The 26046-nt window shown below is 36.2% G+C and overlaps 1 protein-coding gene across 2 annotated transcripts; it reads left to right on the top strand.

Annotated features, from left to right (window-relative positions):
- Positions 1 to 315: 315 nt before the first annotated feature.
- GSP1_1 (GTP-binding nuclear protein gsp1/Ran) lies at positions 316 to 26046 on the top strand. Of its 2 annotated transcripts, XM_051213305.1 has the most exons (8): positions 316 to 1059; positions 1095 to 1226; positions 7093 to 7323; positions 9811 to 9915; positions 11922 to 11993; positions 14280 to 14566; positions 18865 to 21204; positions 23419 to 26046. In XM_051213305.1, exons 1-7 carry the CDS (start codon positions 1011 to 1013, stop codon positions 18955 to 18957), a joined length of 969 nt encoding a protein of 322 aa, XP_051073442.1. In that variant the 5' UTR covers positions 316 to 1010; the 3' UTR covers positions 18958 to 21204; positions 23419 to 26046. The 2 variants fall into 2 exon arrangements, with proteins under 2 accessions (XP_051073442.1, XP_051073443.1); XM_051213306.1 differs by lacking the exons at positions 316 to 1059; positions 1095 to 1226; positions 7093 to 7323 and having other exon boundaries at positions 8561 to 11993; positions 16410 to 23277.

A 26046-nucleotide genomic window follows, 5' to 3' on the forward strand; every position in this document is an offset into this window, starting at 1 on the left:
TTGAAGCCAGCTGAGTCAAGATTTTTTTGAAGATATTGTTGAAAACTTCCGTAATGACAATTACGTCATAAATGTAGGGAAACTAATAACCTCATGGATTTCTATACGTTTATAATCGTTAACGGTGGCCAGATATACACTTTCCATCGTTATCAGTACTGTCAACCAATAGAGAATGTATTCTGGAGCATCGTTCAGGCGTCTGATAATCTTCGAATCTATCGCGAAAGCATATCGACTGTCACTTTTATTTAAAGTTCTTGAAGCTATGTTTTCACGAGTGCACACGTTGTGATAGTGATGCATAACAACATTGACTACAGATAGAGGATTCGTTGCTGAATAGCTTTGAGTACTAGGAAACGGCATGATTGGCTATGTGCTTGATTAGGACTTTTCGTCCTAAGACTTTGGTAGTATCCAAAATCCATAAATCACCCGCCAAAAACTAGGATAACCGTCTTCTGAAGATTATGACTATGTTAGTTCAACTAGTAGAATCGTCATCTCAAAGATATTCCTAATTCTTGCCAAGTACTGAATTCTTCTAGTCGTGTGACTGTTTTCTTAAGCAGTATCAGTTCATGGACACTAACAAAAGTCTGAAGAAGAATATTGGTATCCGTGGGTGGGTTTTATCAGTTATACTAGTTTCTTATGTTTATGCTATTAACCTGTTAATGTCTGGTTATTTGGACGCAACTGACTCAGACCAAAGTTAGTATGAACTATATACATGTGCCTTCTAAATTTTTAGAATAATGATGGGGTAATGATGTTTGATTGAAGGTGGGATGGTTTCCCGTTCTTCCATTATCCAGTTTATATTAGTGCTATGAAATTTATTATGAGTATTTTCAAAGCGAAAAATATCGTTTTGGTTTGACGTGTTCTAGTTTACAATACTTTTTCCGTTACTGTTTCTTTTAATCGTGTCGATTATGTTGTGACCTTAGTTTGCGGGACTCCAGGGATTTTAAAAGTTTCCTTCTTGTAGTATTTCTCTATTTATGACATCAGAAGTAGACGTAGATGAGCTTATTAGTAGGCTTCTGGAGGGTAAGTTCTCTTGAGCATCCTCATTTCACGTTCAGTCCGATCATCCAGACCCGGGACTACTGTAAATATGAAGGAAGAAGAAGTCCGATATCTATGTGTTACTTCACGACAAATTTTCTTATCACAACCTATTCTGTTGGAATTACAAGCTCCTTTGAAAATTTGCGGTAAGTTTTTCGGTAGGGAGTCTTAGCAGTTATGAAACCACTCTATCCAAACCAGCTACTTCGCAATAAATTATGATCTATGACTCATTACAACCGTCATTATTTTGAGTATCTCTTATCTCCCCTTATGATTCTCATGGTTGATTCCATAACTTAATTCAGGTCAAGCATCGATTGTAAGTGCTTGGTGTTTCGGCATTCTTTGATCGCTCATTTCCATTACATTATGTCAATTTTAGTCCATAACTGATTTAACAAGTGCATATTCCAAGGTCTTAGTTAAACCCCCATATCAATGTATTTTACTCAAGAGTTCTGAACTGTTTTATTTTACTCTTCGCCCTGTTTTATGTATTGTTCAAAGCTTACTATCATTGGTTTAATGAATGTAACGAATTACCTAATTATTATGTTAATAGTGAACTAATAAATCGTTATGCTTTGTTCTGAACACCATATCGGCTTGGTTGGAAGAACTCAACTCCGCGAATTTCGATAACCTAGATTTGTCCATATTTTACAAGTCCCATTGATATAGCAGGTTCGGAGGTTTTGATTATGTTTTTAGTAGGAATAACATTTCAGCCAGATCCATCTCCGTCTACGTGTCTCCACGTTTGTGAGCGTAATATGAAGATATGTAGTGGCATTTATTGTTAACAGATAGTTCTTCACAATCAGTTTTACATTGTTTCCCCGTAGGTCTGTATTTCCTAAACTAGACAATATTTTTTCCAATGGCGCACTTTCATTTTCCCGTTAGTCCAAACTTCATCTGACTGCCAGTTAGCCAGTCATACGCTACATGGAACCTGGCACCTGTGTAAATCAACTCAAGTTCCCATGCCTCATTGGCACCGTTAGATGAATCCCAGAGTAGAAGTGGTAGTAGTTTCTGTCTTCATGGACTTATGTCTTGGAATAATGTCTTGGTTCTAACCTATTCTACCAGCTATCATAGCGTGTGTGGGGTAGGTAGTGGAGGAAAAAACGAAACACATGTCCCAACCATCTCAGTCAACAAGGATTCACGACCTTGCCAAACAGTTTCTCGTATTTATTCAATACTCTGCGTCTGACCTCAGAATTGCTAACTTGATGGTCTCAAAACATACGAGCAAAGGCTCGAAAACACCCGTGATGGAATACTAGTAATTTACGAATATACTCCATTTTTAAAAACCGTATTTCACGGCCATACAATTGAATGGAGCGGACTGCTTCATGACAACTAGCCCTTTGGTTGTCAGACAAATCTCGCCTATGTCAAACGTGATGTAAGTTAGTACAAGCCAACCGGACTTCCTAAGTTGGTCTCAATATTTCGTCAGACACCAGTCCATTAGGTTGTTATGGCTCATTAATTCCTCTCGAAATGCTCTCACACGGCCACGCGTATGCAGCCTCTGCCAGGGAATTCCTACTCACTGCCTTCTCGTGGCAGGGGTGTTGTTTACGAAAATGAGAGGATGAAAAGCGAATGTCCGGTGCTTTAACTGGATCGCAAACCAATAGTGCACATGGGCTCCAGTATCCTGAGGGAACAAATGGCGTATGAACCAATCGTTGGTCACCGGCTACCATGGAGTTGCATCTACTCACGATGCTCCACTGCCTTGTGGGTCAGACCTTTAGGTCAAAGGCTCCGGGTGAGGCCCCCTAAGAAAACCACTTGGTTCGGTTTGGGCACCCGGGCAGTATCACAGTCCACACACAAATATAATGATAATGAAAATGATGGTATTCACTGAAAACTCTATTTCCGCTTCGATTTACAGTCAAACAATTCATATTATTATTATTATTATTATTATTATTATTATTTACTACGTCATTTATTCAATCCCTTTTATTCCCACTTTATGTATCCTTATTTTTCGACTTATACAGCAGCTCGACTATGGTGGAAACTCGGTTCTATCTAAACGTCCTCGAGTCACTGCCTGGTTGAAAATTGTATGCTACCACCAAATACGAATACTGAAGCAGCTTTTCTGAAACAACGTACACCATTCAAACTGACTGCCTTCAACGTTCGCACATTTATGCAGGTCGGACAACAGATAGGGCTGGCTATGTCTTTGGAAAGTCTTAATATCGATGTTTGTTGTCTATCCGAGACCCGTATTCAAGACTCTGATGAAGTACTACGAATTCGCTCTCCATCTGTCGCTTCAAAAAGCTCGTTTTACGCGCGTTTATCCGGGGACCCTGTGGAAACTTCGTCTGGTCTTGCTGGCGTTGGTGTCGCACTAAGCGCTTGAGCTGAAGCAGCACTAATCGATTGGATCCCCATTAACAGTCGGTTATGTGTTGTTAGATTAGAAAGCTCCATCAAAGTAAGAAGAAATCGGCGTGAGAAACAATGTCTTTTCGTCATCTCCACCTATGCCCCAACAGATTGCAGCCCGGACGCAATCAAGGATAAATTCTACCACCAGTTAACTGTTCTCCAGAAAGTGCTTTCGACAGATATTGTAGGACTAGCCGGAGACTTGAGTGCTCTGGTCGGGCGTCTAGGCACAGAAGAGAGTTGTTTAGGTGGCCGATGGAGACTTGTTGGTCGCACGACAGATAACGGGGACCGTCTACTGCAACTGTGCACAGACCACAACCTGTTTCTGGCTAGCACTGACTTTCGGTACAGTCATAGCCAATGTACCACCTGACGTCCTCCATCTGCATCTCAAGCCTGGACTCAGATTGATCACATTGCGATCAGCTACCGCTGGCGTGGTTGGGTACAAGACTGCCGCTCCTTTCGGAGTACCTATCTGGACTCTGATCATGCCTTGGTCTGCGCCAATCTTACCTTCTCGGTGGCCAACGAAGTGACCGCCATCAACGGATTGATATTAGCAAGCTGGTTGCAACTTCTGTTGCAAGTAAGTATCGAACCGAGCTAGCCTCTAGGCTAGCTACCATTCCACCGAAAAGTATAGATGAGCATTGGTTACAATTGCATGACGCCATGAAAATGGCGGGAACAGTCAGTTGTGGGTTTGCGAAACGTCCCGCTTTTAAGCACTGGGTTTCTTCTGGTTCCTTACAACTCATTGAAGCCCGTCGGTCTACTCCGGGTGACCGTGAGTTTGACCATAAACGAAGGTTGTTACGTAATGAAATCGGGCAAAGCTTGCGTAAGGACCGAGAAGCCTGGTGGTCGAAGCGTGCTAATGAGCGGAAGTCCGCAAGGAACTCCAACTCTTGAAACGCTGCAAATCACCGGGCCCAGATGACTTACCTCCGGTCCTTTTTAAAGATGGTGGTGACTTTTTAGCTAATGAACTGACGACGTTGTTTACAAAGGTCTGGGAGCTAGAGAGAGTACCAACGTCATGGAATGAGTCGATAGTTGTCCCTATCTTTAAAAAGTGTTCACGTCGTTCCTGTAACAACTATCGGGGGATAAGTCTACTGCCGATTGCGTTCAAGCTATTGGCTTCCGTCATACTTCGTAGGTTGTTCAAAACCCTAGAAAGATTGACTCGCGAGGAGCAGGATGGTTTTCGTTCAGGTCGAGGATGTATTGATCATATCTTCACCCTCCACCAAATGATAGAACACCGTCATACTTATCACAGGCCAACAATCGTAGTGTTTCTTGACATCAGGGCTGCCTTCGATTCGTTGGATAGGACTGTTCTCTGGGATTGTCTATTGAGGAAGGGTGTGCCTGAGAAGTTTATTAACATCTTAAAGGCCCTATACATAAACACCTCGGGTAGAGTGAGGGTATACAACCACCTTTCTCCATTGTTCCATTCAAGCAGTTGGGTTAGACCAGGGTTGCCCAATCTCGCCATTCCTCCTCAACTTTGCCATCGATGACATTCTGGAAACAGCTCTGATGGGTGTAAGTAATGGCGGTGTGGATCTGTTGCCTGGTGAAAGACTTCTCGACCTTGAGTATGCGGATGATATTGTCTTACCGTGTGATAATGCCCAAGCCATACAATTTGCACTTAATCAGTTGGCAATCAGTGTCAATAAGTATGTGCTTCGCACCTTCGAAGTGCAAAGTACTTCTACAAGACTGGCAGGATTCTAATCCTGTACTCACCCTGGATGGTGAGCAGATAGAAGTAGTCGAGAAGTTCGTGTCTCTGGGTAGCTGCATAAGTGCTGGTGGTGGCGTGGGTGATGAGATCAATGCACGTATAGTGAAAGCCAGAACGGCTTATGCCCATCTGGGCCATCTTTGGCGCTTTCGTGATGTTAGTCTGGTTGTAAAAGGTCGGATCTACAAAGCGTCGGTGAGAGCAGTTCTGCTTTATGCTTGTAAAACCTGGCCTCTCCGAGTTGAGGATATTAGACGACTGTGTTTTATCATCGCTGTCTCCGAAGGATTGCTGACATTCAGTGGCAACACCATGTTAGTAATGCAGAGGTTCGGCATCGTGTGTTCGGGCACAGAGATGATAGTGCAATTGGTGCCGCCATCTTGAAACAGACTTTGGTGGCTTGGACATGTTCTATGAATGTCGTCCCAGAGAATTCCACGTCTTGCATTATTTGCCGACTCTGGGACTGGTTGGAAAAAGCGTAGGAGGGATCAGTGTATGACATGGTATAGTGGTATGAAGGAAAGCTGCAAAGAGCTGGCTTCTGTTCGTCCTTCACGACTCCCTGGCTGGGGTCCTAGAGATGGTGCAACACAGTGGCTAGAGGCGTTATCAGATGTGGCTCAGAATAGAAGCCAGTGGCGATCGTGCTGTAACCTTCTTTTGCTTTCTTCATAAAAAAGTGGTTGTTTCTTCCTTAACTGAAAGACTTCTTGCGATTGTACCTTTCCGTTTCCCCCATTATTATTATTATTATTATTATTATTATTATTATTATTATTATTATTACACTACCATACACTAGTCTGTTCGTTATTGTTTTTTTCTCTTCGAATTCTCATTGTTTTGTGTGGCGCATATATATTTGGTGCCCTCTTGTGCCAATATTTATGTGTTCAAATAAATAATAATAAATAAATAATTCAAGCGTTAACGCAGACTAGTCATAAAGCAACGTTTTACCTTTAGAGCGAGAGAAATGCATACCAAACATATTTCCATTGTTGCTGTCGGCAATTAGAAAACCACGTTTTCTCCGCATCCTCACCAAACAACTATATCATCTGGGACTGGGACGACCAGCGACCGAGGTCAGCCAAGTAGGATTACGTCCAGTTCCCAGACTATCTACGATATCAGTAAATCTAGTAGCCAGAACTGGACCACTATTCTTAAAGATCTCTGAGGCTAGTCCATCATTGCTTATTGCTATTCCTCGCTTTAGACTAGCTATGCCTTTTTTACTTTAGGAGTTGGAGGGCCTATGCGGATATCCGATTCAAGGGTAGCTATACAGCAGCTAAACTGTCCTTCAAAGTAGTCTACCCATCATTCTAGTCTCCTGGGTTGAGATTGGATCATTGTCTCATATTTTTCAAAAATATTTTCACTAACTCAGATTTCTAATATCTGTACAAGCTTGACCACTAAGTCAAGGTACGAGCTATGATCTTAGTGAAGCAGCAGATCATGGTAGATTTTATGCATTAATATTCGGTAATGGTAGTCCTGGGTTGTCAGAGCAATATAAAGTTCGGAAGCTGCATCCCCATCCGGTAAATTCCGTCTCGCTCTCGTAACTTTGTGCGACGCCAATCAAGTGGTTGATTTTAAGATATGAAAAGCTATTAATACTATTGCAACTTTAATTCGTAGTAAGCGGAACAGGGATACAATTTTCTCAAATGCAGTTGTAAACATGTATGCAAACAATATTTCTGGCTTGTTTCATTACGCACAAATTCATACATCTTTTGTTTTACCTGTTTGTTGTAAATTAATGTCTATGCGCATTTCTGCAGGTGATATTCACGGCCAATACACAGACTTATTACGTCTTTTCGAATACGGTGGTTTTCCTCCAGAATCTAACTACCTGTTTCTTGGAGATTATGTGGACAGAGGCAAGCAGAGCTTAGAAACTATTTGCCTTCTACTTGCGTATAAAATTAAGCATCCAGAAAACTTTTTCCTTCTTCGTGGGAATCATGAATGTGCTGCTATTAATCGGATATATGGATTTTATGATGAATGTAAGTGACAATGATCAATAAGTACTTTGTATTCCTTGACGTTTAATGCATTATTTATGTTATATCTCATTTCATAGCGTTTATATATGTTGTAACTGCAGCAATTTATGGGTTTAAGGACCAAAGTTTTTTCATAGTACATGAAATGTTTATTCTCATTGACTATCGATAGTTGGATTTTACTGGCATTTCAAACAAATTTCTTCAAAACATTATTCCGTTTAGCCCTGAAAAACTTGGCAGTACCGCTAAGTTGATAGCAATAGAGTTTAAAGGGGTTTCTGTCAAGTTATACTGTTTACGGTCATGTTTCAGACTAGTGACATTTTTCATTTGTATATTATTCTTAATGGTTACTTGATGTAGAATGTTCATATATATTTCATTACATTCGAAAATGAGTACTCGCACAGTATTTTCATTTTTCTAGTCGTTACGTTGTCTTTACTATCTGTCACTTGTTATTAGGTTGGGTAGATATTTTTGCTTAACATAAACTGTAACATCTTACAATCATTCATAGTCTGATTTCCGCTAATCTTTCACAAGTCAGTCTCGCGTTTATAATTTCGTACAACGTTATTATTCAGGTAAACTTTTTAACTTGATGTTAGTAAATGCTGTGATTTTTATTGCCGAATTTAGGTCGACTAAGACATCAAACATTACTCACCATCTATAAATAAGGTTTGTCTAATATGATGGCTTTTATTCACGACGTTATCAACTAATAGATTAAAAATTGGGATTTCAACTAAGTGATCATAGATAGTAGTTATACTTCGTTAGTTTTCGTTAACTGGTATACTGTCAACTGAAGACTGTCGCAACTTAGTAGACAAGCACAAAAACTGCAGATCTTCTGTTTACTCAAGTCTCAAATACTATTCGTTGTTCACCGTTAAGTTGAGAAAAGGAAGCGTCTCATAAGGATTTTAGTGATCCCTCTACTAGAGTGTGAAAGCAGTCAGAAATGCATCACTAATCAATAGAACACTGAGGATATACGTTTTTTTGGAATCCGATATACATTCCGGTATATAGTTTACAGATCGCTCATGTACATAACCAAAGGTTTGATGTATCTAGATCGGCTTTTTTGCATAAACGAATGGTAATTCCCGGCACCTAAAACCTTTTTATATGCTTTTTTGTATTGACCGTTCATCTGCATTAGCTTAAACAGTTAGGAATTTATAATCAATCAATTTCAGAACTCGAAATATCTTCCGATTCTTTTACATATTGTGATCCAGTAATTTAGTATGTGCGAAAGAAATTCGTTTCTAAAGTAACTAGTAGAATGTTTAGAGATAGCTATGACAATTGTGTGCCATCAACAGTGAACTGGTCGGATAGACAGCTTTTCTATAATTCTCCTGTCATTGCTTTGAACTTATAACTTTATAATATCTTGTATATGCTCCAGATGGTTTAAAGTTACACAGATTTTATCGTTACTTATTTTAACAATAGATGGAAAACGTACATAGAAATAGAACCGCTACTATTCAGTTATAGTTCTCTTCATTATGGTCATTACATTAAATTTTGTTCGTAGTGTCCATTTGTTAGACCATTAATGCTTAAGTCCTTCTGTAATAAAAGTGTAATAGTAACTAAATCTGCAAGGCAACTTGAACGCAAGAAAAAAGGTGCGAAGTGTGTAAAGGACGCTTTACTCCAAGGTTAGTTTATGTACAGAAAAAAGAGGGTATGTCGTATTACAGCCGACCTTGGGCTTGTGGAAGCCACTGGAACCATCCTAAATATAGTAGCGACAGGTAAATATCCAATCAGAAATATGGCACATGACTCTTCGCCTCCTAGATGTTTCTGAGAGGCTCCTATTCAACTCTGATTGGATAAAATGTTTCCTAGCGTCTTATGGCTCCCTGTAAACTTTTCGGAAGAATACATTGGAACACCTCAGCACCAATGGTACTACTTGGTTGCTTAAACTTAAGTAGTCGTAGGAGGAGAGAGCGGGAGATCGAAAGCTGTTGTAAAATAAGCCATCGCTATTATTTTTGTCTGAGGATCTTAAGTCCAAAAATGTAGGTTATACACGATCATTAGGCTCAATTTCATTGTGTTGTCAGAGGTAGCAAACAGTTGATCGTAAAGACAATCATTAATGACAATTAATTAGGCTGGAGAAAATTAAGTACGGATCACCAGTTACTATTAATGATTCATTTGAAGATTCTCGATGCAAACATCCTCAAATCATATATATAAGCGTAGTTTAATCCTTTTTTCAATCTAATTCTTGAAAAAGCTTGCCCTCTAAGAATTCGTCCCACTCGACTTTGTGCCACGCTGTTATGCATAATGGCTGATTATGCAACTATCCTGTTATCCAAACTCCAAATTAGTGGAATCCATGGTTCAAATGATATATTAGCACAGTAAACACTATTTTAAGATTATGATACAATATGTTGCATATTTCGACTAACATAAACGTTTTTTCTAACTTTCCAGGTAAACGGCGTTTCAGTGTTCGATTATGGAAAACGTTCACTGATTGTTTTAACTGTTTACCAATCGCTGCAATTGTAGATTCAAAAATATTTTGTTGCCATGGTGGTAGGTTCTTTTTTGTAAATTGTTTAGATTGGATCTAAAATTTTATATTATGGCGTACATTGTCCGAGTCTGACAGTGATACCCAATCATCCTATACGTGAACCAAACCAGCTAATTGGGCGAAAAGACTGAGAATAGGGAAAAAGTTCAACGGAATAAACTGAATCGGCATATATGTTGTGAATTTGGTCAACCATTTCTATCGACTGTGCAACAAAATAACTGAATATAAGGTAAATAAGGGAATTAGATGAGAGCAAGGGTCATTGTCAGAAAACACACTCACTGGTCTGGCAAACCTGGACTGCCAAATAAACGAAACAGCAGCTATAAAATTAGGGGTCTACTTCAAGATCTTGTGGATGACCTTGCAAGCCGTAAAATAATAATCATTGATATCATCATCCAGTGTAAGTTGGGTAATCATTCACAAGCTGGAAACACTGATTGCTCGTTTCCCTAATACGGGACTCCTCTGCAGTGTGCATTCACGAAACTACCACCGAGAACCGAACCCAGGACCTTCGGTCCTTCTCTCAACCGCTTAACCTCTAGACCATTTAACTAGGGTCGGGTAGTATGGTATTTCACTTATAGTTAAATTTTATATATTGAGTATTATTAAGGCTTTCAATTAACTCATTTAGCAAACAGTATCATTCAGTCAGTGACAGTACGTTGATATCTTTGCTTTATTATTATTATTGTTATCGTTATGTTTACGCGGTCATGTATGCTTGATCACATGTTACAGCCTACACACATATTCATCCATCTTACCAGCTTGAATGTTAGCTGATCAAATCACTCGTGTCTCATTCGCTTGCTGATAGATATGTGGCCCTTAAGTTGCACTCATTCGTTCGTCCGCATTAATTCACGTTAACATTTCTGTTCGTATTGGTTTTGTGTGTTTGTAGCTTTGTGATGTGTGCTTTGCAAGAATTATTTATTTGAACACACAAACATTGGTACAAAGGAGCACCGAATACATATGCGCCACACAAGTCACTTGGTTTGTATGTGGGCTGCAATACTGCCCGGGTGCCCAGACCGAAGCAGGTGGTTTTCTTAGGGAGCTACACCCGGAGCCTTCGACTTAAAGGTCTGATCCACAAGGCAGTGGAGCAACGTCAGGTGATTCAGTTCCATGGTAGCCGGTAACCAATAATTGGTTCGTATGCCATACGTTTCCTCAGGATCCTGGAGCCCATGTGTACCATTGGTTTGGAATCAGGAATTTCCAACTCCCCTAGGTGAACCCTCCGTGTCCATCGACCTGGCTAAAGCGCCGGACATTCGCTTTCCGTCCTCTCAATTTCGTAAACCACATCCCTGCCGCGAGAAGGCAGTTAGTAGTGGGTGCTGTGCAAGAATAAACGTGTTCATGGCTCTGTGTTGTCTTGTTAAATTTTTTAGACCTTTAGGAGTTATCTACTGAGGGTTATCAAGACGAGTGATATACGAGGCATAAGAATTATCTCGAAGAAATTCGACTACTATGGTGTGCATGCGTACTGCTGAGATTTCCCCTATCAGTACGAAACGACCCCTCAGTACTTTCGGGTTTTCAGTGGTTACTTAAGTTTGATCGGTTTGTGATATCGATAGAGTTTGACAATCTCCATAACTCTATTGATAATTAAAAATTATGCTGGATGTAGTGATAATTTTTAAGTTAGATTAAGTAAGAACTCAGAGTACTTCCTTTCAGAATTTTACCATAAGTATTCGTTGACCAAATATAACTTAAGTGTTTCTCAGCGTCTATGAAAATTTACAAAGGTATTCATAGACGACTGGTTGTCCTCTATATCGAAATTCTCAGACACTTGAGATATTGTTTTATTAACCCGATAAGTTCACCTTTTTAAATATTATCTATTCTTTTTATAGTTTATTCAATTCGTTAGTTTGTTTTTTATCTAACTGATTCTGTTTAGTTAATACGTTATATATATATTTCTTCATCTTTGTCTCCCTTACATCACACTGCATGGTGTCAGGATTATCTCCAGATTTGCAAAATATGGATCAAATACGACGTATCATGAGACCGTCAGATATTCCTGATACAGGTTTGTTATTATGTGTTATGCATGTAGAGTAGTAGTGGTAGAACCATTACTGATTTGTTGTTGATTTTTTCCACTTGATTATATGAGTGTTAGCGGTGCTATAAGTCAGGTGCAGATGAACATTATTTTGTTTTTGAAACAGACTAGTTATCTTTTTTTGTAAATTGAAGTTTTCAATAATTCTTGTTAATATCTCTTTTCATACAACCTAGCTAGTCTTATTGCTTAGCTTCCTTCGGACACTACTTCACTTGACTAGTCGCCAAATCCGAATAAATTTGATCAGAGGAGAAATTATATTTCAAATAACCCTAGTTTAATGGGAGTAACAATCACAGCACCAAAAACGTTAGTATATTTATTATTCTACACGAGAAGATTCTAGAGTTTTCCATTTATCTGCTACGGCTGATTGGCTAAGAAATGGCCAGTTAGCGTGATTCAACACTATTCTTCATGGAACCTGCATTAATCCAATCTATATCCTGCTAACAGTTCTACAATATTGATAATACAAAGTGTATTTAAAAACAATGCATATCTGTTTAACATATCACCATACATCAAAGTATCAATTAGATGTTTCAGCTTAACCTGTTGAGTTTTGCAAATATAACTTATTTTCGATGTTTGTTTTGTCAAGTATTTGCTCATACTTTTCTTTATCACACCTGTATACTGAAAAAGTTCGATTTCTAATGAACAAATGTTTTGAAGCCAGTCTAAATAATTATTGTTTTCATTACTGGTTTTCATAAATAATCCTTACTGATAGACAAATAAAACTCATGAAATAACCTAAATGTAATCTCTGGAACTAAAAAGATAATATTATGTTATCTTTAGTTTTGGTTGATTTACATCTTCGCTCAGCCGTTAAACCTCCGGGTACACATAATCACCCAACTGTTGGAAAGTTTTTATGAAACAGACCAGGGTAGTTGGGATACGGGTTACATATGCCCAACTATGGCCTACCTTAATGCTGTCATTAAAAGGTTGTAAGAAAGCTATGAACTGCCTAAACGAAGCATGGCGTCAGTCCATAAAGTCATTAACTGTTCTTCTGATCTATATAGGGTAGGTGTAGGCTACCTGGTTTGAATCCATATGATTTTTGTGACCAATGGTTGGACAAGCTTTACGACATAGTTCAGAATCTGTCAGAATGACACAAATCCACTCCTTTGTTTATACCTAGATCTCAAGTTTCAAGATTTTTATGCTTTTTATTCAGAGAATTCAACCTTTGTTCTCGAATCATGCATAGTGTTTTCTACTATCACCAATACTCCTATTTCTACTAATTTCGTATTCATATTTCTCTGGTGATATCGTGTAAGAACTTCAGGCGATCCACGTACGTGCCCAAGTTCTGCTTTTTTATGATTGACAGAATTAAATAAGTGAAGCAATTATTTTCCTTAGCACTTTATTGATTTATTAAATCATTCTATTTGGATTTTTTCCTACTTTTTATAACTGCATTATCCAATACCTTTTTTGGTAGTTATAATACAACGCTTAAATGAATTTTTGGTACTTTAGTTCGACTTTAGTTAGTGGTTCGAAATATTTCGATAAAGTTTTTAACGTTTACTTAAAAATGATATTTTAGCGCTTTGTGCTAATAGCGATGATGTTTTTGTCTTTATGTCAATCATGAGCAATATATTTGCATCGGTTCAAGTTGCCACATCACGTTTGTGTAGAAAGATGAAATCATCAAGATGTGCACCTGAATAGTAGAAATAGTAACTGTATTAGTGATAATAGAAAATAGTATACAATTTCAGAGGAGAAAATGAATTCACGGAATCGAAATTGTACGTATTTTAAGACAGCTTAAGTATGTCTATTTTATTGTGACTGGTTCTAAGCAATGCCACCAACACATCTCTAACATTTGTTACGATAATCGCGAGAACCCTACTGAAGTAGTCTACACTTACTTAAAGTTTCAGTTCAACAGTGAGTTTGGTACCACGCCTTGGATTGGTCACCTCTCTCAACGTACTCCTACACCTACTGGCATCCGACGTTAAGGTTGGCTGTGGTTAAGCAAACCTGATACATTTCTTAACTACCTCAGTTGATAAAGATTCATAGCCTTATCAACCAGTTTCTTATCCATACCTAGTATCCTGCATATAACTCCAACATCACTCGATAGTCCTAACATACTGTAGCAATGTTTTAAGATTTATCTTGTTGAAATGTATTAATCTGTCATATTTCACTCATTAACTAATTAATTCTAATTTTTGTACTACGCACTTTTTTTAGGACTTTTATGCGATATTTTATGGTCAGATCCTGATAAAGATGTTAATGGTTGGGCTGAAAATGATCGTGGTGTGAGTTTCACATTCGGTCCAGATGTAGTTACTAAGTTTCTCAACCGACATGATATGGATTTAATTTGTCGAGCGCATCAAGTAGTTGAAGATGGTTTTGAATTTTTCTGTCGTCGTCAGTTAGTAACCTTATTTTCTGCACCAAATTATTGCGGTGAATTTGATAATGCCGGTGGTATGATGTCTGTAGATGAGAATTTAACATGTTCATTTCAGGTAAGTATCTTTATCTTTTTGTTCATATACTACTACTCTGATAGTATCTCATAATCGTAAAAGTAATAATTTGTCTTGTTTTTGAATTCTGTTTAACTGGAAAAATGAGTGTTTTGTCACCTAACCTCGACTAATATATATATTCTGAATCATTTACAATAAAGAAATAGTTTCAAATAATGTTACATAAAGGTAACTCAAATGAGCCTTATACAGATGGCAAGTAATGTAAATACAATTGTGAAGAACCCATCTTTTAGAATATCCGGCAAATCTTAGAAGTTTCATAAGTAATCCCGATGGTATGCTACTGAATGAACATACTATACAGTCAACTTGGTTAGTCCACATTATACTTACATAAGAAATAGACTCACATACTAGGTACTGATTCTGTCACTCGTTAAATATAAGATATAGAATAGATGTTCATATTTCTTACTATCTAAGTTACTTGTTAAGTTTACAACTAAGGCAGATTGTGAAGTGGTGGCTTAGTGATCAAGATATTCGACTTTCGGCCACTAAGTCCTAGGTATGAACTCCACTCCATTTAATGCGGTCTGGGCAACCGGGTAGTATCATTAGCCTTCACTTTTAGAGTATGCCTCATACACACCAACGTGCCTGACTAATGAGTTTATTTTATTCAGTTCAGCCTTTTTAGGAAAATTGAAAAGAATATAAGCATATGATTTTTATTGGATGGTAAACCAATCCTTAAAATCTGTCATTGTATTATTAATACCTTGACACATAGAATTGGTAATAATCCGCAGAAAAGAAACCAAATGATAAGGAATGCTATTTGTTATGTTGCCTCCTGTAGCATTTTCCCGTTTCATTCTGAATTTAGCAGCGCAGCACTTTTCTGTCATCGATCGGTGGTGTATCTCATATAATAACCTATTAAATCTGGAGATGTACGGTCTCACTAACCGATTTATCAACTTTGTTTAATAATATTCTACATATACTCTTAATCTCACTCAATAGATTTATCACACTAGACCAGTGCCTAGAAGCAATTTCATCTGTGTTTGAATATAATGGGTTAACCTACATATATCTCATGTACCTTTTATAACTTTGAAGCCAATATAAAACAAACTGGTGTACCGTGTACATATTTTTGATGATAGGCAAATATGCTACTTTAGGAGTAAGTTGGAAGCTAAGGGCAAGCAAGTCAAAACATGGCATTAATCCATGAAGTCATCGACTGTTGGTCTGAGCTATGTTCGTTGATACCAAACCACTTAATTGGTGTCTGCGTGGTTATTGTAACCAATGGTTGAAGACTTTGGTTAACGTATCTGAGAATCGATCATAATGAACCAGATCCATTCCCTCTACGTCTTTAGTTCCAGTATTCCTTCATATCACACCTTTTTATCCTGTCTTCCCGAGAACTATATATTCTGAATACTTAGTTTTTCTTATTATCATTGCTATTCCATTATTCCGACTATTTTGTAATTTATCTTGTTAGTTTCATGTCATCTTTCTAGTGTGGTATGTCGAGTTGAAGCATTTCACATCTGTGCTAGATTCTGCGTTGATTATGATTGATTGACTGACTCAATCATTCATAATATCAATTTAATTTCATGTAATGGACTTATTATACTTGTACATTTATTTGTTAGCCGATTATACTGAAAATATAGGTATGAAGATAGTATACTCTTAACTAAAATATCACCATGTTAACCACCAGTATAAATGTTCTTATTTTTCACCATCATTTCGTTTATATATCCATTTCTCCTTACTCAATCAATACTTATATATGTAAATAGGTATGTTTTTTCTTTATTCCTCTGCCTGATTACGAAACTAGGACATAGTCAATTTGTGTGTGGATTTTTGTTCCAACATAGATTACTAATCTTAAAGGTTTGTAGAAAATCTTTCATCTTATTCCTTACGTGGCACTAATATGTGCATACTTTATATATATCACACTAATTTTGCATTCAGTCATCTGATTGTAGTGCAGTGCCTCTGGTGTATACATACGCGCTTATGTGTGCTATTGATCTCTGTTTAGCAAAACAATAATCGTTTGTTTAATATTTTGTTGTTTTTTTTTCAAATGGGCAAGATGATGATAAATATATTTGTTTGCTGCAATTAGTATTACAAGTGGATGTTTCGTTCGTGGACACGTGTTATATATAGTGCCTTATTGATTATTCACATTATGATAATATAAACTTATAATAATAATATATGTTAACTTATCCTGTGGACTTTCTCAATCCATAATGAATAAGATGTATCTCTATGTACTTATACTTTAATGTTACTTATCAAGAGAATACTGATCTTGTCCAAATTCAGCTTAAACCCCATATTATAAAGATAGTAGCATTAGTAGATATTCGGATAGCAACATCGTTTGGTTTTTTATCTACGTGTTATCAATTAAAGTTTGTATGAGCTGCTGCAAAAATTGCTTTGGTAAGTGTGGTAGTGCCCTTCACGTTGACTACTTAGGTGGTTAAACAAAAAAAACTTGACTTTAAACCAATTAATTGAAGGTTCAAATGTTAAAGCCCTACCACTCTTTTTTGGTTTGGACACAAAATCATATCGTAAGTTATTATTTTCTGAAATTAACCTCTCAAAGTCGAGTTTATAAATCTGTAAGTTGTTGAATAAATTGTATACTGAATTTAGTCACCAAAAGTTTATATTCATACACTGACCAGTAAGTTATCGAACTTACTACCTAATTAACATTTAAAAAATAAAATGGTTTCGAAATTTTCATATAAAAGATAATTTGTAGAAATTATAATATTTCATTAAGTTTTATCGATTAGAAAATTAAGATAAGATGTCCTGGTCGGATTTCGTATAGTGTAGGTTCTGGTAACTGTATGATGTGCTATCTCAATTATACAGGTGTAGTTAAGAAAATCTGTAACACTTCACCGATATTAGCCTCGATAGTTTAATTACTGATGAGATCTCTTCAGTGATCATAGGGACTCGTTTTGTCCTGTCCAACCTATGTGTGTATAAGTTAGTCACTGAGGCTGTGAAATCCACCTATTGAAACATGATCATCGCATCACCCGTAAATCGCCAAATATCCCGTTATAAAATTCTGAAGTAACAATTAATTATAATCAAGTGTTATATCTCTAACTTGAAGTCTTGATATGCCATGTACAACCTAATCACTCGAACGCTTGGACCCTACGAGTGTCAAGTTAGAAGACAAAAGATGAGTGGAAAGAAATCTTATTCCAACCAGTGTCAAATATGGTGCAAAACACTCGGGTATCTATAGTTTTTAGTGAAGGCGAAACCATCATTACAGTCACCCAACCCTCAAGTAGTGGTTTGTAGCATGTATCCAGTCTGGAGGCTACACGTCGAAATTCTTGAATGTCCTTCCAAACGATGATTGGATGGAATGCCTTCGGTTATTCCAGAACTTTCTTGAGTTCACTGGGAGCCTTCCCCACATAAAGCTTGATCAACCAGTCCGTGACTTTATCATTCCATGTACGACTGACTTTAGATATATGAAGAAAGTTGGCCTTTCTAGGATAGCTTCGTTAACATGAGATAAATATTAGTTATTGTATTATTCAATATGAAGTGATATGAAACTTACCACAGTAATGTTAATTGATTATTTATTATGTAGTTATTTCTGACCTTAAGGCTACAAATAATATTCTGATTAACAGTTATTTTCTTTTATATTCTAGAAATCGAGTTTTCATTATATATATATATATATATTAAAAACCAAGAGACACAACCTTGCTTGAGTTCGAAACTGGGAACTTCGATTCTTTCTGATGAGGCTTTACATTTGGACCACTGAACCGGTATCCACTGATTAACATTCCTAACTCCAGTTGATTCATGATATTAGTAGGCAACTACTTCGCACTTGATATGGCTGAACACTAGTCACAGCTCATCACTAGTACTCCGGGAAATACATCTCGGGATTAGTCAGTGGTCAGTTCATTATTATTAGCAGCAGTAAAGAGGGTAAACAATCGGATGCTAACTTTGTGATCTGAAGGTAACTACTGAGATTGATCCTTAATTAGGTCGTGGTTGCACACTGCTAAGTAGTCTCGTCCTAGTACTAGGCTAGCAGGAAATAAATGTTCAGTACTCACCGGTTTTAACGGCTGTCTAATTAAGCTTCACCTTTAGTGTAAAGCATAATGTATATTATTATCGTTTCGATGGGACTGACTGATTAGTTTACTATTCTCTGTTTTTCTTTTGCTTGCCTTATGGCTATCTATTTACTTTAGATACTTAAACCATCTGAAAAGAAGGCTAAATATCAATATCAAGGTGTAAACACTGCTGGCAATCAAGCCAGATTGCCTGCTCGTATACCATGATCACTATGTTCGTTGTCAATAATAATACATGCTTCCATAAATGCTTATCATAGTATGTGCGTAGCATAGAACTGTCTGGAGGAAAGAACGATAAATAACAAACTTACTAACAAATGGTATTTCATCATATTTCAATACAATTTCAAACTTTTATGCTTATATATATATATAACTATTGTTCCTTAATTTTCTTTTACACAAATAATGCACACAATATTTTCATTGATAAATTAAAATTAACTCAAGCACATGTATTTACTATTTGGTTGCTTATTACGTTTACTGTTTGTGTATAGACGGCACAGGCACATATTACTTACAACGAGTTTAAACACTACTTCAATTATATGCACAAATCTTCTGAGAATAAAAAGATTATGGTTACAAATATTTACTCAATACCTGATGAGGTTTCTGTTTTTTGAGATATTTTCTTGTCCATATTAATGAATGCGTCCACTGCTCAAATAACAACTACTCTCCTCATGTGTTTTGTGTGTGGGTGTATCATATGCTTCTTCATTGTTTTATTATAATTAACGCATTCAGCGAGACGATACAACAATTGGGAACTGTATTTTGTCTATAAAATAGTTTCTACTTGTCTTTCGATCAGTTTTGTCCTGGTTGACATATTTTCACTATAAACACACATGTCGTAAACTAAACTACTTGTAAAGAAATGTAACCTTTCGATTCCTCCTAGGTCGTTTTTTTCTTTCGTGTATGATAAACAACACGATACTTATTAACTGATGATAATAAAAATTTTTGTTTACATTTCTCCGTACATACACCTACCCACTCCTGCCGCAATCACATTTGATATACGGGATACTATACTGCATACCCTTAGTTCTGTGCTTTGTACTGCATCTTACCAAATGATGATAATGATATGAGTCAATAGTTGAACAAATAACAAGATAAATATCCAAAACGTTACATAGGTTTTAATTTTACCGTCATTTTGAAGTACCTGTTCATTCACAATATGCTGTGCTATATTTCATAATTTTTGAAAATCAGTTTCTGTGGCTTAGCATTTCCCTCCCACCTCCACACACACTTGTCGTTAGTTTCTAACTCCTACAATTTTTCCTTTACCACTAATACTACTGCTACTGCCGAACATGCACATATGAAAACCAGTTTTTAGTGTTTTGAACGTATTAATCTACGTCTCTTATTTTTTTCTTTTCAGTTTTTATTCGTTTCTATTATATCTTCTTAAGAAATCATTGGAACTTTGTTATCCATTTAAGCATACTCTCTCTACTATGAATGCCTTTTTCCTATGTCTAGCCTCCTCCACATCAACTAACTTACTAGTAACTGCTGTTTTAAATCAAGTATAGTCGTAGCAGGTATAATAAAAAGAGTAGCGGTAAGTAACACACAAAATGAAGTGATGTGATCTCATTCATATTGACCAAAATAACCAGTTCTTATGTCTTGAACCGGTACTGAATTATTAGTATTATGTGATCAATAATACACTTGCTAGACTTATTCGCATCAGTGCAAATGAAAATGTATGTATAATTTACTTTGTTATCCTACTATAACAACCTTAATAATCCCTTCGGACGTCATACTTAATGATAAACAAAAACGTACACTTTAATACATTTCTCACACCACTTGTTTGTTAATAAATCTTGTCTGTAACGCATTCTCATTTGTTAATTTAGTTGGTGATATTCGTTTTTCTCCGGGATATTTTTTTCTAATAGTTACTCTCCTACCTTTCTTTGTTCGAACTGTATGTATATTTGTTTTATTGTCCGTTGTCAGATTACTTCAATTTCTTCCTTTTTCTCTGTGTCACTTTCTTGTTTCTGAAGTTTATCAGTGAAAAAGCAAAACTTATGACGGCCACTGTCACTAATAATACTTAAGTAACCTTATTTCTGACCATTTACAAACTATGTATATGTACATGAATAGTTCCTTTTTATTCCTTTGGTTAGTTGCGTTTTTTTGTTCGTTTGTTTGTTTACTAGTTAGTTCTTTGATAGTAATTATAAATATTATCCGTTGTTTTCTTTCTGTAATTGATTTTTGTTCAACAGTTTCTACTGACTTACAGTCTACACCCTAGTTAAACAACTGTTGGAAACCAACAGATGCTGTACACTGGTTTCGTCTTTGTATCGAACTTCTCAACAATGCGCACTCACAAAGCCTTCGGGAGTTGAACCCAGGATATTTAATCCTCGTGTGAAGGACTTAACGTTAAGACCAGTGAGTCGGCATTCAATGTTTTAGGTTTCTAACTGCAATCAACTCACAATATTGTGTAATTGTTCTCCGTTGTCATCGATGGGTAACTGACGTGCTTCAACTCTACTGGTCACGTTTTTTCATTAGAACGTTGGGACTTACTTCTTGAAATTACCACTAAGCTGTATAACTATTATTAGTGTAGAAGATCTATGGAGACTATTGGTCATCATGGTTTACATCATGAAGTGATCTTAGTTAGATATCCATTGAAAACCATGAAGTACTGAATAATCGTTTTATCTTACTGTGCGACTTTCCAACTCTGGATATCCCACAGAGTTTCGAGTCCAGGACCATCAGTCCTTGTGGTAACTAGTTAATGTTTAAACCACTACTGTGTGAATTTTTGTTGTAGCTTACCTTATATATGAACAGATAACATAGTGAATTGTGCTGTTCACAGGACAACTGTAGAAATGATTTGAACAAAATGGTGGTAGTAAACTTATAACTTCACTCCACGCAGTATTTTTTTGGTTACGCATTTGATTAGTTTTCTTATCAGGCTTCGTCCAATGTTCGACTCGAATACACTGATTTGTCCTTTGTTAGGATGTCCAACTAATATATAAATTGTCAAATATTGTAAATTAAGCATCTTATTATTTTATATTACTGTCCAAGTTTTACTTTGTATATCAGTTGCCTCAAAATTGTTTCGGCTAAATCTGAGTTACTCATACTCAATCAGTCATATGCTCATTATAATCCTGTGATAATCTGAATTATAACGTAAATATTTCATTGTTGGGATATAACCAACGTTCCTAATTAATAAAAATAATCATTTTAATTGGTGTTAACATACATTGTATGGTTTTAGAAGCCACCAAACGAGTTAATTTAAAATATATTTCAACTACCGTAATCGATAGTGTGGTCACTAATTAAATCGTAACACACTGTCCAAACAATTGTTATTAAGTTTGTTACCCAGAAAATGAACGCGTCGATATTTTACTATTGGTGTCAATAGTTGGATCATTCGATAAAATATTTTGGGTAACAGAAAAAGTGGGGATTAAACATCTTACATTTAGCCATCTCTCAGTCAATAGAACAATAGAGGATTTTGATTGTTTTCTTGTAATCTAGAACTGATAATTTTATTTGTCCCTATACTATGTAATACATCCTTGGTAATTCCTAACACAATGTGACTTTGATGATAGATGGTCGACTTTCATCATGAAACTCGAATGCAGATTTAATACTTGTGGAAAAGACTTACCCAGTATCCTACGGTGAATCAATCTTACCACCATGCTATTTGTATTGCTGGCTCAGTGTTAAGAACATTTAGTGAATCGAAGAAGGTTATATCCTGCATTTGGATATATGGAGCGAAGCAAACGTCGACTCAGAATCTCAGCTAAAGAAACCTGTTGTTTGATTTAAAATAGGACTCAAACATAAGGCTCTCAAGTGTAGTTTGGATAGCTGTCTCAGTGGACAAAGTGATATTTCTTGATCCAGAATCGTGAACACTGATGGTACGTGTGGAAGACAGATGGAAAGAATTCATAGTGGAAGTGGAGTGGGTATTGGTTATCTGTAAGGGATACCTTACTATCAATACCCCCCAAATACAATAGTGTAGTGAACGAAGATTGTGTTGACAACCAGCTTATGATTCAGTTCAAAATCGCAATGTGTTCATAGAATAATAAAACCAAACATTAAATACATTATTTGCACGCCTTCCTTCAGTTGTCTTTTATGTGCTCCATGATTCTTTCAACTCTGTTGTTATTACAATTGCTCACTGTACATCCCTGTTCTCTTCAATTCAATCTTCTGCTGCCAGATATTCCACTTCTAATTAGTGTTACATACTACTTATGTCTGTCAACATAAGTAGCATGCACCGCAATAATAGTATAATCACCCTTGGATCTAGGTTTCGCTGATTCTGGTGTTATTTCTATCCAAACGATCATCCTGTCAAGTTAAAACGTCAAATAACAAGTATTCCAGACAGTGTAGCTCAATTAAGTCATCGCCACAACTAATTCGGATTACCATGTAAAGGTAATAGCTACGATTGAGTTAAGTGTTTCTTAAAATTATCAGCTTTTATCTCCGTTTATTACGTATATTCATGTCCGTTATAATCAAATACACATATTCTGAAACAGGGAAATTACCTAGCCAATTTGTATCGCTTTGTAGATTATCAATAACAATGATTGACTGGATCGATTCTTGATTACGATGGTTTTTATATAGACGAGTTTGATTTTTCTATTCATATTAAATTTAAAAGTTCTTCACGCTATTATGTGCGTTATGATCGAACTACCTGATCAAATTGCAATAATCTAGTGGATGGATACAGTTGACAAACTTCTCCAGCTTTGTTATTTATTGGCTGTTGATTTCGTTTCATATAACTATTGTATTCCAGTGATAGTAAGAAATGATTCATACTATTTATATTTGTAATTTGATACTCTCATGATATTTTCACTATAGAAATATTTCGAGTTGATTAGTCGAGTTAATTTATCACTTGACTTTGGTTATGAGATACAGTGTTATTGCTTATGGTCATTTTATAGGTTAGTAGTTCTTTTCAACATCTTTATATTGCTATTTGTTTTTAAGGTAGGATTTATCGATTGATTTTATTGATAACTCTAAAAAAGAGCATGTATCACGAGTCATATAAAATTCGTTTTTGAAGACTAAACAAATGAGAGAAGAGAAAATAGTGGTGTGAATGGTTTGAATAAACTCAGCTCCTTTTATGATGTTGTAAACAGTTGATTTGATTGAGTTAATTGACAGTAGTTAGCAAAACCTCTACTTTGCTAAAAAAAGGATACTCTCGTTGAATCATTCCGAATGTCTCACTAACCAGTTTTCTAGATGTGATAAGTGATTTTCTCAGTTATTGATCATCAACTTGGAGCGTGATGCAAATATGCTTCTGTCCAGCACTCATCAACAGCGTGAGAAGCACAAGATCAAGAAAACAATGAGAATCTGAATATGAGTATTGTGTTTCTAAAGGAGCATATGAAAGGGAAGAATGAGGAGTGAAGAACAATATTGAGCAGGTAAGTTTTAGGAAAACAGAGAATACAGAATGCAAATAAACCAGTTTTCCTTATTTTATGTAATATCATTCAACCTGTTCAGCCGTGGCTCCTAACCAGAACGTCTTTATCTGTCGATATTTATAGTGAGTGCTGTGCAAGAATAAACCTTGTTCATTGGCTTTGTATTTTCTTGTTAAATTTATAGACCTTTGGGATTTATCTACTGAGGGTTATCAAGACGAGTGATATACGAAGCATAAGGATTATCTCGAAGATATTGCACTACAATACATTTTTCAAGAGTTCAATTTCTGTCGACTGGTAGGCAGATGATTGATAGCAAGTCCATTTAATAAATGGTATACACCAGCCAATTCAGTTACACTTAAAATAAATTGAACTATTCCGACTAAAAATTTATTTAGCTCTACTAGTTAGAGCCGGATGCTCAAAGGATTAAACCATAATAAATAAAATCCAAAGTATCTCTGTATGTCATTCATATCGAATTTCTTCTTCAAACTAATCAGAACATATAATCGTTCGTTTTTCGAACCCCATACATAAATCAGGATATATGGTTACTGTTCAAAATGAGGATGACTACTTAATTTAATACCAAGATTATGAAACTGATAGGCTGGGTCAATCTGATGTAGGCCAAGACATAAATGAATGCTATTGGTCAAGATTAAGCTTCATTTCGTAGGAAAGACACCAATGGTTGGTAATATGCTTGTATTATCTAGCCGAAAATGGTGTGTTTGCGGATGAGTATATGTATTCTTGATTCGGTTTTAGTCATCTCGGTTTTCTCACGCAAGTAGCTATCATGGTTTGCTTGTAGGAAGCTTGTATTTTAGACTCGGACACTGAACAACATAACTGAAACATCACCAATAACACAAATAATGTTACTTTTTATAGAAAAGTAAATATCTATATCCCACAATATTATATTCTCACTAGACAAGTCTTCAGTAATCATATAAATATGAATAGGATAATCTGTCTTAAACAAACATGAATTTATAGCTTCATGCTATCGCTTCGACTCTAGAGATTTCCAAGACTACATACGGCACATATGAATGTTCGTTCATGTCTTCGTCACTTATCTATTATCCGATGAAACATTACCTAAATCAAACATTCTCTTGATAAATGAAGGTTTTAGTTTTTACATAATATATTTAATCATTTAATTAGTGTTTCTTTAGGTTGCATGCGTCAAATAATGATCTCAGTTAAAGCACCACTTTGGCAGTTGTTTCACTGTAGGATGGGATGCTTTAGTAGTGCACATCAACGACCTGTTGAAACATCGAGTGCAAGACATCTAGGCCTCTCAATGAGCGCTTAACCATCAAAACCATTGTACAATTATCCAATGATACAATTCTAGATTCAATCAATTTGATATTTAGCGTGACGATTGTCCGACGTCATTGGTAAAAGTTATTTCACTTAATACACATTTAAACTCTCCTAATCACGACTTCCTAATTGAACTTCGTGAATATCATGAAGTAAACCATTAGTGTTTATACCCTACAAAACAAGTAAATAAAGTTTTCTACCTTCGTTTTAACGGGTAAAAATCGAGATTATTTACTACTCAATCGTCTTTTTTAATCCTCTTACTTAAATGTTCATTTTTCCATGTTGTTATTTCTAATAGAATATGCTTTTCTGAATTATACAAATGTATTTTATTATTCTTTTTATTTATAAAAGTAGACAATCACTATTACTA

The sequence above is a fragment of the Schistosoma haematobium genome, chromosome 1, assembly GCF_000699445.3.
Source record: "Schistosoma haematobium chromosome 1, whole genome shotgun sequence".
Classification (NCBI taxonomy): Eukaryota; Metazoa; Platyhelminthes; class Trematoda; order Strigeidida; family Schistosomatidae; genus Schistosoma; species Schistosoma haematobium.